Source organism: Lepidochelys olivacea (genome assembly GCF_965140295.1).
Source record: "Lepidochelys olivacea isolate rLepOli2 genome assembly, chromosome: 5".
NCBI classification, from domain to species: domain Eukaryota; kingdom Metazoa; phylum Chordata; order Testudines; family Cheloniidae; genus Lepidochelys; species Lepidochelys olivacea.
In genome coordinates, this window is record NC_140415.1 from 79,289,288 (window position 1) to 79,308,777 (window position 19,490).

Sequence of the window (19,490 nt, forward strand, 5' to 3'; positions counted from 1 at the left end):
TATGTGACTTGTGACAGGGTCGGGCCAGATGGCAACAGGAGAGTAATAGAAGGCAGATATATTAGCCCCAGGTTAAGTAGGTCCCTTTTTCCCTGTCCAAACTGAGGGCTGCCGTGAAGCTCCAAGGTGAGCAAATCCACCAATCAGCACAAGACCCACCAAGGTAGAGGAGGAACTTTGTCACAGACTTTATAGACAATTAGTCTGATACAGTATGGCAGATCCTCTGATTAGATCATATGCAAGACAATTTTTTTTAAAAAACTGAAGTTACACTAGTAGAAGAAAATTGCTACTCAATGCTCCACCAATCTGAAAATAATAATTCTTTCCGTCACTAAATGATCAGATTGATAAAATGTTTGAGAGGAAGTTCCTGCCATTTTGTCGTCAGTAGCCTTGAATCAGCTTATTCAGTCTCCATTGAACCTCTGCAAGATATGATTTCCCAAGGGGAATGAAGAGGAAACAAAAGTGCTGTGGTGTAGTCTATCCCAGAAGTTGGAAGAACCCTTTGGATCCAGGAGGCAGACAGGACATTTAAGTTTTTAGAGATGAGATCATCAGTTATTGCTGCCCAGAATGATGATATACTGAAATACCTGCAGAGAGAACCTGGATTAGTTTTTATTTTATACTTGTAAATACAGACAAAGTTAACAGGCTGGTATGGTTCCTGGAATGAGCGGTCAACAAGAAACAATACTCATGTGATGACCCCTGTCTCCAATGGGAATCTGCTCCCTGAAACCATCCTGTAGTCAGACTGGTGCATTGTTAGAGTATACAAAAGAGACTGAAGGAGTACAGTGTAGCAGCTCTGCAATAAGTAAAAGTTACCATTGGACTGTGAGGCTGTAGTGGAGCTAAAAATTGTCGAAATGAAGTGATTTGCAGCTGTGTACTTTGACGTTGTCATAGGACAACGTTTACATAGACCCTTGGTCTTTGCCCTTAGGACTAGGGTGAGCAACTGTCTTCTGCAATGCTTAAATTCTTTTATCAAATTGTTATAGAAGGAAATGAATAAGCCAATGATCTCTTGTTTCCTGGTGTGCTTTGAGTATACAAATTAACATGCAATAAAAACACAGCACTCAAATATTTGTGACAAGTGTATCTGTTTAACATAAGAGAGTCTCTCTCATCATAACCTATATGAGCATCTCACAGAAGCTGTTCATATTCAAACAGCATTCCTTTGAGGTAAGGAACAGTTCCTGTATCTCAGGTAGGGAACTGAGACAGAGATTAAAGTTTTTGTAATAAGCATGCGGCAGAGCCAAGAGTTCAGCCTAGTCTTAACCACCAGAATATCCTTCAGAGGAAGAACCATTCTCATCTAGGGAAAACAAGGGACACTTTCCTTTGCATGGAAACTTGAATATCATTTAAAAAATCCTGGCCCTGCATGGATGTAAAACTGACTCTGGAGAAACCCTTCACAAAAAACTAATGATCTACGGAATGCTGTAAGGCTTGTGAGGCAGCTTTTCACATGGAAAATAATGAAGTCTTGTGCTTATATAGTTGAAGAAGCTCACTATGCCTCTTTTGAGAGAGCACAGTATGCTGTCTAGATCCCTCAGCATTTGAACATCAAGAAAAAGTTAGGGTAGTGGTAGATACTTCAGAGCACACTTCGGTAAATCTCTGGGACTATAGTTCTAGCTCTTGGCGCAGGATGTCTTTAACAGCTCATAAAACAAATTATATTTTTCTGCTTTTAAATCTGACGCTTGATTTCTTACTTAAGCATTCTTGTATATAGTCTTTGTTCTTTATTGCTTTTAGACTTGCTTTATTTGCTTTTGGGCAAATTTTATTAAGATGGAGTTTAGATAGTAAAGAAAAACCTTCTTTACAATATTTAAATTCAAGTTCAAGGACAAGGTGAGTTTATCTTTAAGTATGCTCTTGTATCTTGCTAGAGATATCTATTACAGCCAACTGTGTGTGTTCTCAATATTGTTACCTATGGAAACAAAATACGCTCTGTAGATAATTCTGCATTGTCCTCTCTCACTGGAACCATTTGTTATGTGAAGTGAACTACGGTCGGAATTGCATTTAGTGTATGAAGCAGAGATTGTTGAACATTGTTCATCAGATACATTATCCAACTTTTTTCCAGTATTAAAGCAAGTCTTCAACTGGTAGAATATTACGCTACGCATTATTTGGTGGATAACTAATCCCTCAATTCATTCATCAGATAATGGTGAAAAATGCACTAAAGCTGGAGAACATGGCCATTGGAGACTTCCTCTTGGCTAAGGGAATTTTCAGCTGGTATAGAGCTTTCAGATTGGTTTGCTTGGCTGCTTTGCACTTGGTCAATGCATTCCATTCTGGTGGTTTCCTACAACTGTTCTACCCCAGCAATTCTCCACCACTGACTTGGAACACTCCCATTTATTTTGAGACCAATCTCTAAATGCTCTCTGCAGTCTGATAAGTAGGTATGTACACTTCATTTAAGTGAATTCCCTTTTCCCATGAAAATGCAGTTCTGTACTGAGTGTTTGAGCAGATCAGACACACATACCTCCTTACCCTTATAAGAGGAAGATATCACATAACAGTTCATGGGACAGTAATATTGCATTATATGATACTAGTTACAGCAGAATTGCGTAGTTTAGAAAAACTTTTATTACCACAGCAAATTTCAACTATATTATTTAATTTTGTGTATTTGTGATCCTAAATTTTAATCCCATGCATTTGGGAGAAAGCAATATTCTGTACAACTGGATTAAAGACTGATATATTGTACGTTAGTCAGTGATACTCCAGTTTAGCCAAGTTTTCGAACTAGTTTAAATAGATATGCCAGTTACGTAATGGTGATCAAGTGATATGCTTTATTGGAAGGCTCTGAATAACCCATAATTGAAAGATGACTTCTAAAGGAGCACAGCTATTATCAGTTTCTTGTGCTTTACACAACTTTTTTTTTATAGAACAGCATTTTCACTTACATTGAGTTTATATTAAATGTGTTACTATCCCAGATCTACAAAGTCAGCTGGTTAGCACCCCCTGTATTTAGATTGCTGAACCCTTACAAGGGTAAAAGATTCTTGGTACCTTTTCTTTGAGAAACTCTCATTCTTTCATTGTTTGCTGGAGACCTTAGATGCTCAAAGGGAGGAGTGTCCTTGAACGAGGGAAATGCTTTTTTTGTCATGAAATTTCCTTTCAGCTCTTGCTGAGATATAAACTGTTAAAAAAACAAAATTCATCATTCCCTTGCTTTCATGTGTTCCTCAGGAAAATTTTGACATCTTGCCAAAATAACTGAACACGCAAAAGGGCTAAGAAGCTGCTGCTGCAGCAGCACATGCTGTACTGGGAACACCGGGGAGCTGCCAGAGCAGTTGTATGGATGGACAGGGGTGGAGAAGAAAGCCAAGCTGGGCTCCCCACTCCCTGGGCAGAGCCCCTGGCACTAGTGGCCTATGCTGCCCCTGGGGGACTCAGCCTGGGTATGTTCTTACCAAATTTCCAGGGAGGAAGTGGCAGAAGAAGGAAAAAGAAGCCAAAGCGTAGTCATTCTAGGCTACTCCTGGATCCAGCAGTCCCATCCCATCTCCCTCTCCCTCTTCCGCCCGCCCCCCCACGCCGCACTGGGATAACAGCCTTGCCTACTGTCAGTTATTGTAGTTGGTTCTGTAGCTCAAGAGTTAGTAGTCTGTGCTGTAATGGTGAAGGTTCAGGCTTCATTACCCACTGATACATAATGAGGGGTTGTTGCACTCAGTTGAAGTTTATTTAAAAAAAAAATAAACCACTCAACAGGCAGACAAACAAAACAAAAACTATGGTAAAATGTTTAGTTTGCAGAATCAGGCACTCAAAAGGTTGGAAATGCCAGATTTATAGTTAACCTCTACATCTTAATTGTACCCCCTTGTGCGTGTGAATAATTACATGATCACATACTTTTTTCCCACATGATTCCTGTCTCCTTCAATACACAGAGGTCAGAATGAAGATTTCATGGGCAACTGTAAATCTGGCATTTTCTAACTTTCAAGTGCTTGCCTTTGCAACCCAAATAATCCTGTTTTGACCGTTTTTTTTTTTTACCATCTAATATAGAATTAGTTTGGGATGGGGACTGGTTAACCTTCTGTAATCTGTTAACACCAGTTCGTTTCACCATGTACATTTTCACTAAGTATTGGTAGTGTAAAACTTCTTCTTCTTTTTTTTTTTTTGATAAAGACATCTTCGCTATATATTGATTATTAGAGCAATGGATAGTAAATAATGCAAAAACTGTAATTGAGATAAACTGTCTTATTTTAAAGGTTAAATCCTTTCTGTTTGCTTTTTTTTTTTTTTTAAATCAGGAGCCAATGAAGTCCAGAGCACCACAGCTACATTTGGAATACAGATTCTACAAGCAATTAGGATCTGGAGGTAAACATACGTACAGTGTATCAGACTGTAAAATAATGTGAAAACTGACAATGGATTAAACATGAGTTGACTGATCTTGGGGTGTAACTGTCCTTTAATAACATCTTTTTAAATCAGCAGGTAGCCATAGCAGCAAAACAAAAAATAGACTGAAAGCCATTTGGTTTCATATATAACTTTATTGCTGGAATATTTTCATGTCAGTACTGGCTTATTCACTCTGATGGAAATATATTCTGTAGTATATTTATACACTGTTTTTGCAATTGTGCGTATATGTATTTAACTTCGATTTATTGTAAACTGATAGTTTTTTACCTATTGAAAAATATAGCTTCCAAGTACTCAAACCTTAGACGTTATAGAAGTTGTGGGTGTGAATTGGTGTGCTGAGGGCTTGTCTGTACAAACACTTAAGGTATGTCTATACTACCCCAAGCGCTCTCCCGTCGACTCCTGTACTCCACTGGCACAAGAGGCACAGGCGGAGTTGACGGGGGAGAGGCAGCAGTCGACTCACTGCCGTGAAGACGCTGTGGTGAGTAGATCTAAGTACATCTACTTCAGCTACGTTATTCACATAGCTGAAGTTGTGTAATGTAGGTTGATTTCCCCCCAGTGTAGACCAGGCTATAGTTGTGGCAAGCTCGTCTGTGCTGCTCACCAAATATCCATGTACAGCCTTCTGATGCACACTAAAATTCCGTAGTACTGTAATCTACCCTTTCTGAAATGGGAGCACGTTAAAGCGTACAAGGGAACTTTTAGTGCATGCCAGCAGGGCGCATATGAACATTTAGTGTGTGGGAGGAGGAGGCTGTTTCAGAACTTCACTCTTCTGATGGTTAGAAACCGTCCTCTAATTTCAAGCCTAAACTTGATGATGGCCAGTTTATATTCATTTGTTCTTGTGCCAAATTGGCCCTTAACTTAAATGAGTCCTCTCCCTCCCTGGTGTTTATCCCTCTGATGTATTTATAGAGAGCTATCATATTTCCCCATATCCTTCATTTTGATAGGCTAAACAAGCTAAGCTCCTTAAGTCTCCTCTCTGAAGGTTGGTTCTACATTTCTCTTATCATCCTAGTAGCTCTTCTCTGCTGCTGTTCCAGTTTGAATTTATCTTTCTTAAACCTGGGAGATGAGGATTGCACACAGCATTACAGATGAGGTCTCACCAGTGCTTTATATAATAGTAATAACACTTCCCTATCTTTACTGGAAATACCTTGACTGATGCATCCTAAGATTGCATTAGCATTTTTCATGTCTGCATCACATTGGTGGCTCATTATCATCCTGCGATTGACCAATATCCCCATGTCTTTCTCCTCCTATTGCTTCTGACTGATGCATCCCCAGCTTATAGCAAAAATTCTTTGGTCCCTAAGTGCATGACCTTGTACTTTGTATTATTAAATTTCATCCCATTTCTCTTTATTCAAGTTTTCAAGGCTGTCCAAACCTTCTTGTATGATCTTCTGGTCTTTCTCCTTAATGGCAATACCTCCACCTTTGTGTGATATGCAAATTTTGTGCCAAGGTCATTAATGAAAATGTTGAATAAGATTGGTCCCAAGACTGATCCTTGGAGAAACTCAACTAATAACCTCTTTCTAGTGTGACAGTTCACCTTTCAGTATGATCTGTTATAGTCTTCCCTTTAACCAGTTCCTTACCCATCTTTCAATTATGTAGCTACAGTATATCTTGATTTTAGTAAGGATTTTGATGCAATTCCACCCGACATTCTCATAAGCAAACTAGGGAAATGTGTTCTAAATGATATTACTCCAAGTTGGGTGCATAAGAGGTTGAAAGACCATACTCAGAGTAGTTACCAATAGTTTGCTGTCAAAATGGGAGGATGGTATCTAGTGGTCTCTTGCAAGGGTCTGTCCTGGAATTAGTACTTGTCAATATTTTTATTAATGACTTTGATAATGTTGTGGAAAGTATGCTTATACAGTTTGTGGATATCACCAAGGTGGGAGGAGCTGCAAGCAGTTTGGAGGACAGAATTAGAATTCAAAACAACCTTGACAAATTGGATAACTGGTCAGAAATCATCAAGATGAACTTCAACAAAGAGAAGTGCAAAGTACTACACTTAAGAAAGGAAAAATCAAATGCACAATTACAAAATGAGAAATAAGTGGCTAGGTTATTCTGCTACCACTGCTGAAAAGGATTTGGCGATATAGTGGATCATGGATGAGTAGTCAGTGTGATGCACTTGCAAAAAAGGCTGTTATCTTTCTGGCATGTATTAACAGGAATATGATATGTAAAACATGGGAAGTAACTGTCCCACTCTGCTTGGCACTGGTGAGTACCTCACTTGTAGTACTGTGTCCAGTTCTGGGTGCCATGCTTTAAGAAAGATGTGGACAAACTGGAGAGAGTCCAGAGGAGAACAGCAAAAAGAGGTTTAGAAAACCTGACCTAGAGGAAAGATTAAAAAAAACCCAAAACTGGATGTGTTTAGTCTTGAGAAAAGATGACTGGGGGCTAGGGACAGAGACGGACCTGAGAGAGTGTTCAAATAAGCTAATGGCTGTTATAAAGATAGGGATCAGTTGTTTGCCATGTCCACTGTGAAGGCAGGACAAGAAGTAATGTGCTTAAACTGCCGCAAGCGAGATTTAAGCTAGATATTAGGGGGGAAAAGTTTCTACCTATAAGGATAGTTAAGTACTAGAACAGGCTTCCAAGGGAGGTTGTGAATCCTCATCACTGAAGGTTTTTAAGATCAGGTATAGTGGATTATATTTTTTTTAAAACTACATTATTAGATTGTTAAGGCTGCACAGTCAAGCATTCAAGTTGGGAAATTTCAGAATTAAGGTTGATTGTTCAAACTTAATTCAGCCACCTTGTTTGCACCTTGTTTGTTTTTAATTCAGTATTTTGTTTTGTTTTTAATTGATTTATGTGGGCCTATGCTGTCTTCAGTACAGACAGTCCAAATTGTGCACTGAATACAGAATTTCCTCGTGGTCTATTACATGGCACTCCATCACCTGAGTGCTTCGCAAACACCTGTGAATCTTTATCTTCACACTTTCTATGTGAAGTGAGGTGGTGATTTTTATCCCTGACTTACAGATGTGGGAAGCCATGCCATAGAAATTAGACAAAATTGCCAACTGTCCACTAATTGTGGGTGAATAATCTGACACGTGATTTTTGAGGTCCTGATTTTTCAGAGTACTCATGCATTTTATGATGCCTTGTTTATTCTAAGCACAGGTCCCATTCACTTCAGTTGCAGCCCTACTGTCTCAGGTTGGGCGCTCAGAAAATGAGGAACACCTAGTTAGTGGCAGATTGTGAAAAGTTTGGTTTAAGTGACTTGCCCAGAATCACATAGGAACTGTGTAGCAGAGGTAGGGCTAAAACCCAGTTCTCCAGAATGGCATGCAGCTGCCTTAAATACAAATTAAGGCACTAGTTACTGAAGTCCCTGTCCTCAATTACTACACACCTTTCTTCTGAAATAAATGAGGCCAGGTAGTATAGGCAGCAGCCTCATTCAGTATACACTGTAATGAATTCCAGAGCACTATTCATCCTGCGCACTGAATGAGGCAGGAGTTCTGTGGGAAAAAAATGGTATGTGATCGTGTAGACTATCATCATGCGTATGAACAAGGGGGCTGAATTAAGGTTGTATTGACAATCTTAATTCTGGCATTTCCTAAATTTTGACTGCTTGACTTTGAAATCTTAATCTTTTAGTATAGTTTTTTGTATGTAATTTCCTTTAAAAAAGCAAGCTGAAAAGAAATTCCATCATGTAGAATCATAGCGACTCCCTCCTGCTTCAACAGGAGGGATAGAACTTCCAGATCTACAGTACAGTTCAAATGATGGCAGAATTCTAACAGTAACTGAAAGCTGCAGTAGGTTTGTCATCTTCTGTGGACCAACCACTAGAGGTAGATGGTACACATTTTGTCAGTGGGTTTCACATATATTTGCTGACAGCAGGGGATTGTTGAAACAGAGTTTTTTTCCAGATTCGGAGGGGAGTGTACTCTAGAGATTATAGACTCTTCTGCCCTCTAGCCTGTCCTTTTCCTTGTCTTCTCCCTGCAACCTGGTTAGCTTCCTGGCCCAGACTCAGTCTTCCCCTTATCACCTCTCTGCATTCAAATCAGGCTACTTTCTCATTCTCCTCCCTGCCTAGTGCTGGCTGGAGGAGCATTGAGTACAGGAGATGATGTCCCTGCTTTTGATTTCTGTGGCTATTGCCACAACAGACCCTGGCTGCCTGGAGGAGCAATTGCAAAGGAAGTCCTCAGTCTCAACATTCCTGAGCTGAAATATAACCACTCTGCAGATGAAATATTCAGAGAATTAGCTGCCAAACTATGTGAACTAAGATATTAAGAGGCTTATAACATGGACAAATTCCTGTGGGTTTTCACAGGGATGACAAAAGGCAAACCCTTAATACCAGGGTGTTGTGACTTGTCAAATTTCAAATCCATGCCTCAAAGCATGGAAGCATAAGAGGTTCTTAACAAAGTGGTTGTAAATATTTTTAAGATATGCTTACCAATATATTTTCTCCTGATCTCTTTGAGAAATAGCTGAAACGTTTTAGCTGAAATTAATAATTTAAAAAAAGTAAATAATTCAGCCTGGGGCAGACAAATGGTATGGAAACTTCAGCGCACACAGTTAAAATTTGCAGTTATAAGCTACCAAAACAGGGTTTTGTTAACATTATGTGTTAAGCATGGCTACCTGTTCTGCCTATAATACAATATTAGGAGCAACTGTTTTGAATGTAAGTGACATCAATGGTAACTCTCTAAAGCTGAAATAATAAAGCCTTTATAGAATATGTTCACCTTAGTCAACTGTTATAGAAACTGCATAACATTTCCTGTGATTTCATTTTAATTGACTCCTGCTGATATCTGATCTGTGAATTTTAGTGTAGTGATGTAGTGTGCCACTTGACAGAAGATGTTCTTTTTGAGTTATCAATAATAACTCAATAATAATGATAGTTAATAATAATAATAATAGCATTTTAGTTGCAATAGTAACTGACAAAACACATTTGTAGGACAGGGCTTTCTGCATAATCTTTAGTAGCTTTTGTCCATGGAATGATGTACTGATGCATTTCTACATCTGTGAAGTCATAGACTAGAAAAAAAAATCTTTTGTTTAAAAAAACAGCCTGAGAATCCCCTCATACTTCGCTCTCGCTCTCGCTCAAAAAAAAAAGCCTTGAAAACAATTATACACAAAATCCAGAACCAGTTACAATGTCTGGGCTGATTTACTCTTGTATGAATCCATTATGTAATAGTGAAAGGACATGTGGATTAAATTAATCCAGTACCTCATTAACTTTCAGATTCACCACTCAATTTGTGCTTTTACGTTATTGGCAAGCAAGGGTAAATGTACTCTAACTTGCTACTTAAACTTTTTAATTCTAAAATATGCTCCGAAAATAATCTTCAATTTTCTAATGTGAATTGTGATGTTGATAATCAGATACACATGGTCAAATTCTACATATTTTCCATACATTAGATTGGACTATGTTCTCTAGCTTGACATCAGCAGCTACCACTGTCTGATGCTTCAGTGGAAAGTGACTTCCCACTCCCCCAAAATATATGCCCAGCCAGTTGTGCATTGAAGTGGGATGGGGAATCAATTCTTAGTTACTGCAAGTGATTTCATTGTGAGGCATGGAATTTGATAACTCTTACTTTAGCTTGTCCTAGTACAGTTGGCAGTGGTTGTAAAAATTATCCAGCCCTTAAGGGAGGGTGGGGGGAATTTCAGCCATAGCATTTGAATTAATGGTTTCCTTTATCAATAAATTCTGCAGGATGATCATACATTATATAATAGTACTTCCTTTTTCATTGGTTCTAAATTGACTTGCTGCTAAGGTCATTGAGCCCTTGATCTTTCATTGTGGAATGGAGCAAAATAGAGGGAACTGATCAGTTTACATTATATAGGCCTTTCGTAACTTAAATTATCATAAGTCAAGTCTCCTATGCTTTGCTTTCCAGGCAAATGTTTCTTGGTTTTTTTTTTAATCTCTTGTTCTATGTGTCCCACCATATTTCAAAAGTCAGGGGTAATAAGGTACGAAGCTCAGAGTGCTTTAATACAACTTGCATCGTAGCAATTTTCAGGGGATAAGTAATGGCGCAAAGAGAATGGGATGAATCTTCTAGATTGTGGAGTACCCTTCCTATAAACAATATAGGAATCTCGACCTGAAGAATAAGATGCTCTAGGAGAGTAGTGCAAATGGGTCCAAAGATCTTTGGGTGCATTGACACAGTTGGGAGCACCTCTTGCTGCTTTCTGGAGTGTAGAAGAAAAAACATGGACTTCTGTTGGTGTGTACCCTTCTGGTGGCCATGCATTCCAACAGAGCTGGTGCTTTAGTGAAAATTAATTGGGGAAACTAGTTTTCTGAAATTAGATTAGTAAATATATTTAAATTAACTAATTTCCTTAGATCGTGTTATCGATCTTTCACATAAATGATGCGCTTTTTCTTTAGTGTCATACCCAATTGAAAAGTTTTGTGAAAACTCAATCACTCCTTTTTACACAGTCACAATTCAAAAGTAAGAATAACTCAGTGAATTATTGGCAGGAAATACTTATTTACGCAGCAAGTGATCAGTCTGTCAGCACTGTGACAGTAAACTGAGAAGTCAAATTTAAAAGGTAATTTAATTGCTGTTTCTAATACTCAAAACTACAGGATAAGTAAATAAAACTGATAGTCATAGGTATAAAATGTACACTTACTGCAGTCCAGAACACTTTACATACAGGGAACTTCTGAAAGGTATTGTTACCGGTTCTTATCTGAAATTAAACTAGACCCGGGATCATGAATAACACTCAGTTAATCAGTGCATATTACATTTTTCTCAGTTCGTGTCATATATGTATGGATGATATGAGCATCATCCATCACTGTTCAGGCAGGTTGGCTTTGTGACCTTGTACCTTGAAAATCTGTTCTCATCTTGGTGTACAGTAACTCCTCACTTAAAGTCGTCCCGGTTAATGTTATTTTGTTGTTACGTTGCTGATCAATTAGAGAACACGCTCGTTTAAAGTTGTGCAATGCTCCCTTATAACATTGTTTGGCAGCCACCTGCTTTGTCCACTGCTTGCAGGAAGAGAAGCCCATTGGAGCTAGCTGGGTGGGGGCTTGGAACCAGCGTGGACCAGCAGCCCCCCGTCAGCTCCCCGCTCCCCTAAGTTCCCTGTGTGGCAGCTGCCCAGTAGGCTATCAATTGCCTGCAGTTCAGCTGTCTCTCCCCCCACTGCCATGTGCTGCTCCTGCCCTCTGCCTTGGAGCTGCTCCTGGGAGCCTCCTGCTTGCTGTGCGGGGAGGAGGGGGGCTAATGACAGGGTGTCCCCCTCCCCCCTGCTCGTGCCTCCCGCTTACTCCATCTCCATAAAAGGGGGCGAGGGGACACGACAGGGCTCGGGATGGAGGGAGCTTGCTGGCAGCAGCTGCTGTCTCAACTTTCTGATCTACTTAAAAAGGCAATGTACTTAGAGTGCGGTCAGCATACTTAAAGGGGTAATGCACATCTCTCTCTCTCATATAAAAAAAAAACCACACACACACACACACTGTGTGTCTCTCTGTCTGCCATGCTGTCTACCCTCCTTCCATTTGTGCTGCCTTGTGGAGTGTGAGGCTACATTAATAACAATGTGTTAATCTTCGAGGGCTCAGCAGAGCGCTAGTTCGTTATTTACCAGTAAGGCATTCCCTGGGAAATATCCCACCCTCTGACTCTACCACCTCAACCAAGCTTCACAATCATCATTGCTATGTATAGTATTCAATTGTTTGTTTAAAACGTATACTGTGTGTGTGTGTGTGTGTGTGTATCTATCTATAAATAATATAGTCTTTTTTGTCTGGTGAAAAAAATTTCCCTGGAACCTAACCCCCCCCCCCCGTTTATATTAATTCTTATGGGGAAATTGGATTAGTTTAACAACGTTTCACTTAAAGTTGCATTTTTCAGGAACATAACTACAATGTTAAGTGAGGAGTCACTGTATTAAAGGAGGAATTGTTCAAGCTAGGACCCAAGGCCTTTCTTTCTGAGAGCTTCTTAGGCAGCCAACATTCTTTTCTCTTTCCCCACACACCAAGCTCATGAAACCTGTAATAAATTCAAACATTGTGAATGATATGAATTGGGCTTCAAACCAGGATATAACACTGGACATAGCCCTGGTAGTATGTTTCATTTTCCCCAGATGCAACCATCACCACTAACATGTTGCAGTGCCTACAAGAGACTAGCTTCTGGATGAAGAGCAGCTGGCTCATACTTGTTCTAGGCAATACCAATGTGATGCTGGTTGGAAGAGGAGATGATGCTTAAAGCTAATTTGGATATTGTCCTTCCCATCCACTGGGCATAAGCACCACATTTGTCAAAGAGGTGAAAAACCTTGTGGTCCCAATATGCTCATTAATGAGCCATTGTGTTTGGGTATCATCAGTGATTAGCTTTTTTTTGAACCTCTAGCTTGCTGGGAAATTTTAGTCCTTTATCTCATTTGAGGATCTGGTTACAAAGGTCTATATATTTATCACATCCAGGCTGGATTACTGGAATTCACTGTACCTGAAGCTGAAAGGGAGAACCATGTAAGGGATCCTGCTTCCTGCTGCCTCAACAGGCTAAACTACCATGAGCACATCACCCCATACTCTGATGTCTCTACCAGCTCCCAGTCCCTTTACACTGCAAGTTCAAAGCCTTGGTTCTGATTTTCAAAGCCTTTTATGTCTGTTCCTCGCTATATTACAGAACAAATCTCCATCTATGAACTATCAAGACAGTTCAGCTCCTCTGGAAGAAACCCAGGATGAAGCACGTGAGAACCTGTGACAAAACATTCAAGGCTGTGGAACAAACTTCGAGATGAAACTAATCCAGAGTTGTCTTACATTGAGGTTATACTGCAAGACCTTCCCTTTAGCTAAGTTTCCCACTGTATTTGGAATGATATTGACAACCACCACCCTCATCTCGTACCACTAACATAAAAAATCTACACCAAGCAGTTTCCTATAACCAGAGAAGGGAGAGGAGCTTGAAGACTCTGTGAAGGACTCTGCTTGGCCTTTGCAATAGAAAGCTAACCTGGAAGATGCATGTTTTATGATGGTAAAACCCTGTGCAAGAACCCAGAGAGACTGTTCTACTACTGAATTGAAGAGAAGACTCCATTTGAGGCCTGTCTCAACTGGATCCTGTAGATTGAGATAGGTACACTTGTAGAACATGGTTTCAGAACTGGCTGTCCTGGTCAGTAATGTTACTTACAAATGTCACCACTCCATATTCTCTAGCATCTGGATAAAATTCCTTTCAAGAATAATGTGAGTGTACAGTCGTCAGAAATACAGTATACTCAGCCAACACATATTCTTTTTTTGCTGGCTGGCAATCAACATACCAGACTTTTCCCACTCTTGCTGACTGTTAGACAGGCTGTCCCAGTTTGGACACCACCCGCTGGACAGTGACCCTAAGTATGCCCTGTGGGAATGTATTTCTACCTAACACCAGATTCTCTAAACAGCCAAATTATACTGAGGGTGTGAGGCACAGATGTTTCCCTAGTTTCACAGTAGCCCTTTTACTCTTTTCTTCAGGCAGCTTGTACTTCACCTTTGTGCCTACAGGTGCTCCTAATTGCTTTATAACTGAGAATAGCAGTTCTCATCAAGGGCCTTTTTCTGGAAAGATGGGTGAGGCTTTTTTCTAGAAAAGGAGGTGGCTAGTCAGAACCCAAATATATAAAATATTTTTAAAAACCTAGATTGCTTATTTATAAATTCTAAATTTATAAATTTGTGCTGGAAATGGCCCAACTTGATTATCATACACATTGTAAGGAGAGTGATCACTTTAGATAAGCTATTACCAGCAGGAGAGTGGGGTGGGAGGAGGTATTGTTTCATGGTCTCTGTGTATGTAATGTCTTCTGCAGTTTCCACAGCATGCATCCAATGAAGTGAGCTGTAGCTCACGAAAGCTTATGCTCAAATAAATTGGTTAGTCTCTAAGGTGCCACAAGTACTTTTCTTTTTGCGAAATTCTAAATTTTAACACTGGAAGTGTTGAGTTGCCCATTAAGATAATATTGGTACCCATCCAATATAGCAGATATACCAATATTTTGTTTCTGAAAGTATAAGAAACAAAATGTTTTACATGTCTATGCAGGTATTGGTTGTCCTAAAAGCTGCACCGGAACAAAGTGTCCATCTCCCCTTCCCCCTCCCCCCGTTTCCTTGGTTACATTATTTGAGGGCCTTATCCAGAGACAAACTGATACAGGACAGGTCAAGAATAATCTGGATTGTGGATGATTGTGATTTCATGCTAAATTTGGGAAAATCCAATTCAGCAGATATATAGTGTGGAAGTGGAAATTAACATGAGCAACGAAGTCTTCATTTCTTAAGAGAGACAGAAAAAAATTGTCTTTGACCAAGTGGGTTGTCAACTGCAGTGAAGTCTGTGTCCACTTTGTAACTGCTGGGAATGATAGTATTGTGCATGACAAGCTGCAGTGTACTTAAGTTCACACAAGACCTTTTAATTTTTTCTGCCATCTTCCATTTGAACAAGAAAGCTTGCTTTCCACTAAATATAGTAACTTCTGTCAGATGGTGGCTTAACTGTAGTGCCTTCAAGCACTAGTTTGATAGCTGAACCAGACACATTCGTGTTCCTCTTTAATGCCAGACTTTCAGGATGGAGAGCTCACACATGACATGAGATCAATTCATGTTACTTGGAAAAATCAGGAAACAAAATGTAGTATAAGCTGGTTAGAACTCAAAACAATATGGTATGGACTCCACGCATTCTTTCTAGGGGTAAAAAATTCAAATTTTGATTGACGGACAACATCAGAGTCACAGCCCATGTTATCAAGCAGGGTAGAATAAGATAATCATCCCTACAATGGGAGACTTGTCTTCTGATAACATTCTGCTCCATCTGAGATAAGTCCATCCATGCTTTACATATCCAGAGAAGGAGAAAGATTGTTGCCAACTGACTTAGCAGAGAAGAACTAGATGAGGGAGAGTGGAGTCTTCATCCAGAGGTATGTTAGCTCTTGGTGAGCATGTTTGATGCTCCAAAGATGGTCATATCTGCGTCACCCATCAATCACGGGATTACCGCATATTTCTGTAAAGAGGGATCGAAGGACCAGATAAAAATGCTCTCCCCAGAGGTGGCCGAAAGGTCTGTGTAACTTTTCCTCCTTTCCCTGTACTACTGTGATCAATCTCAGGAAAGCCAGTACTATGAGACCCCTTATAGCCTCCTACCTCCAGCCTGAGGGAGTCTTGCCTATGTTTAGCTAGATATCAACTTCCTAGCACCACCAGTCTTTTAGTCACTCAAGTACTCTCCTCTGGGCTACATAAGCCCTGTGTTTGCTTTTGCAGGTTAACAATATGTGTCCTTTGGTCCCCAAGTCCCTTTCAGTTGTTTCCCTATGATATCCTGGCTACTTTCAGAAATCCCAGCTTCTTTGCCTCCAAAGGAACAGTGTGCCCCAGTCTGTTAGTTTTACCTTAAAGCACTGGTCCTGTAAACCACATAGCATTTTCAAGCACTTACAATAAAACAAAAGTAGCTTTATTAAAGAAAGAATAGAAAGTTAACTAGGAACAGAAGAATGGTGGTAACTAATAGTTAAAATATAAACCAAAATAATAAAACTGAAACCTAGGTCTACACTGATTAATAGTCACTTTTCCTGTCTAATAAACTAGGTTCTCCCTACCCCTCACCCCAGAAGATCAGTTGTACAGCTGGCTGTCTTCTCAGGAACGAGGAACCAGTTTTTTGTGAGAATATACCTGATCCTGCAAGACATCTCCTCAGAGTAAATCTTTCCTCCCTCCTTTTATACGGAAACAGTCTTTTTTTCATAGACAAGGCGAACTTCTGTCTGTAATGTTCCTTTTTTTACCGCCTTGTGGCTTTGCTTGTTTGCAGTTGCCTGTGATAGTTTTTTCCATTCATAGTCTTGAGATGGAACAAGGTTAGACAACTGAGCCTTGCATTAAATCACTGGCTAAACAGAGAGGAGTGACAACTTCTTTTTGTGTGAATGAGCTATTACCAAAATACATTATCCTCCAGTGACTAACTTTTACTTGAAGACCATTAAGATACTTTTTTACTATACTATATACCTATATAAACTATATACCTTACATCAGTGATGGGCAACCTGTGGCCCGTGGGCCACATGCAGCCCATCAGGGTAATCTGGTTTCAGGCCGCGAGACATTTTGCTGACTTTGACCGTCCGCAGGCATGGCTGCAGGGATGTGCTGGCTGACGCTTCCTGCGGCTCCCATTGGCTGGGAACAGAGAATCGCAGACATTGGGAGCTGCGGGGGGCTGTGCCTACGGATGATCAACATCAGCAAAATGTCTCGCGGCTTGCAATCGGATTACCCTGATGGGCCGCATGCAGCCCGCAGGCCGCAGGTTACCCACCACAGCCTTACATGCTACTCTTTATGGATAAATATCCTGCACAACACATTTGGTGTAGTGAGTTCGTTAGGTCTGAGATGAGAGGTTTTTGCACAGAACAGGGGACCCTTTTCTGAGGAGCCTCTGTCACAACTACCAAGAGTCATCCAGAAGACCTGGAATGAAAAGACAATGGTAACTTCAGTAGTTCTGTTTTGGCTAAGGATGCCTTGGTTTTCTGGTATTTTCAACATGGCTTATACAACTTCACAAACTCTCTAAAGCAAGATCTGCTGTCTCTGATCAAATTATCGGCCAGAGTACCTTCCTGGTTTTTGAGGGACTTGCACGAGTAGGAAAATAGTATATTTAGAGGGTGTTGTCTCGTGTCATGTGTAAAAAAGTTTCTACCAATTTTTCTTTCCTCAGAATACGAAGTTCGAACGATGGTTCAGAAAATTTCATGTTTCACAGTAGACTTCTACATCTCAGATGTTAGATTGCCTGAACACAATTGTCATAGTTTCCCCCTTAACATGTCAAGTAGCTATGGTAATTTTGTATATTGAGTGCTGCATGCAGAAGGATTTAATTGAATGCAGGTATCAGATTCTTTTTCAGAGTTGCATCATTAGTCTCTGTTTCCCAACCCCTCTCTCCCACTCCTGGATTCATTGAGTTCCTCCATGGAACTTCAGCTTGGTTCTTAATGCCCTAACTGGACACCTATTCAAACCTCTCAGAAAAGCTTGCTTGTATTTCTCTTCATGTGGCCTGTCTGATAGCAATAACATCTGCTGTCCGTCGAGGATCGGTGAAAAGGTGACCTTGTGTTTAATATATTTTTCATAGAATCCAAGAAGTTGTGCACCCTTCTTTTGTCTCAAACCATTTGATTCCGTCCCTGGCAATGTTCCCTCTAATTTTTGTCAGGCCGTGTGCGCAAAAAATTTCTTCTGTGCAAATTGTTGTGCGTGCTGTTTTGCCGTGTGCGCGGCATTTAGGATCTGTGTGCGCACGCGCACAGCTTAGAGGGAACAATGATCCCTGGCTTAATCTTGGGTGTCTGCAGAACCCTGAGAATGCATTCCAACCTTCTGTTTGTTCTTTATTATCCAGCACGTGAGCAAAAGTACTTAAAAATCTATTTCAAGATGGTTGAGATGTATTCATGAGGCTTAAAAGTCTGAGAATCTCCCCAGCATAAAACCTGACAGCCTAGTCTTAGGCTACATCTGCGCTACAAACTAGGGGTGAGAGTCCCAGCTCATAGACATACTGGTGCTAGCTTTCATCTGAGATAGCATTCTAAGAATAATAGTGTAGCCGCGAAAGCACAGTCGGTGGAAGCTGTGTCACTGTGCTAGCCGCCCCTTGTGTACCCACTGGGTTCAGGTGGGTTTGTGCTTGGGGATGCTAGCACATGTTGCGACTGCCCATGCTACCATGGGTACTCTGCTATTTTTAGCATGCTGGATCAGCTGTGAGTAAGCAGGAGTATGTCTATTTGAGCAGGGAATCCCATCCCTAACTCATGGTGGAGACATAACCTTAGAGTGATAATAGCTTCCTGGGCTGGAATATCTTACACAGCATACAAAGATCTGTAGAGCAGCCACTGGGTTAGTTTGTTCATAACTTCTGCAAATTTGACATGCTATACATAAGCTTCTGCTAATGGCTTTGGTAAAAAGGTGTTCCACTCTGTCATCTTACAGAAAAGAATATATTAAGAGAATAAAGTCTGCCATTCAGTCTTAATTCAGACCCTTTGTTCACATGCATTACAGTATTGTCTTTAATATTACATGATTACACTATTTGTTCTGTCGGATCCCTGTTTCATTCTGTGCACAAGATGGACAATGAATGAGATAGAGGGTTGCAAGTAGAAAGGAATGTTGTCTTTTATGTTTAAGGCACTAGAGTAAGACCCAGCAGAGCAAAGTATTCTCCCTGGTTCAGCTGGACACCTCCTACATGATTGTTGGCAAAGTGTGTCATGCGTATGTGCAAGCGGACTGAAGTAAAGTTGTACAGATGACCTTAATTTTGGCATTTCGTACCTTTTGAGCATTTGACTTTGTAGCCTTAATGTTCTTTTAATATAATTTTTGTCTAATACCGTATAAGGCATACAGCAGGATAGAGTTTCATGGGAAAAGCTACAAGATGAGTGACATAACTCATTTCTTATATACTATATACATGTTGCCTCCTATACATTAATACATATATACAATATATATACAATACAATATACATACATTCAATAAGGATAAGTGCAGGGTCCTGCACTTAGGATGGAAGAATCCAATGCACCGCTACAGACTAGGGACCGAATGGCTAGGCAGCAGTTCTGCGGAAAAGGACCTGGGGTGACAGTGGACGAGAAGCTGGATATGAGTCAGCAGTGTGCCCTTGTTGCCAAGAAGGCCAATGGCATTTTGGGATGTATAAGTAGGGACATAGCAAGCAGATCGAGGGACG

General features: G+C 40.3%; 1 protein-coding gene across 7 annotated transcripts in view; it reads left to right on the forward strand.

The window, feature by feature from the left end:
• Positions 1–19,490, forward strand: part of CSNK1G3 (casein kinase 1 gamma 3) — a 165,092-nt gene that overhangs the window by 55,253 nt on the left and 90,349 nt on the right. For all 7 annotated transcript variants that reach the window (XM_084629411.1, XM_084629409.1, XM_084629406.1 and 4 more), the window contains one exon: positions 4,362–4,431. In XM_084629411.1, coding sequence (XP_084485537.1) covers positions 4,362–4,431 — 70 coding nt within the window. The remainder of the gene's footprint in view (positions 1–4,361; positions 4,432–19,490) is intronic.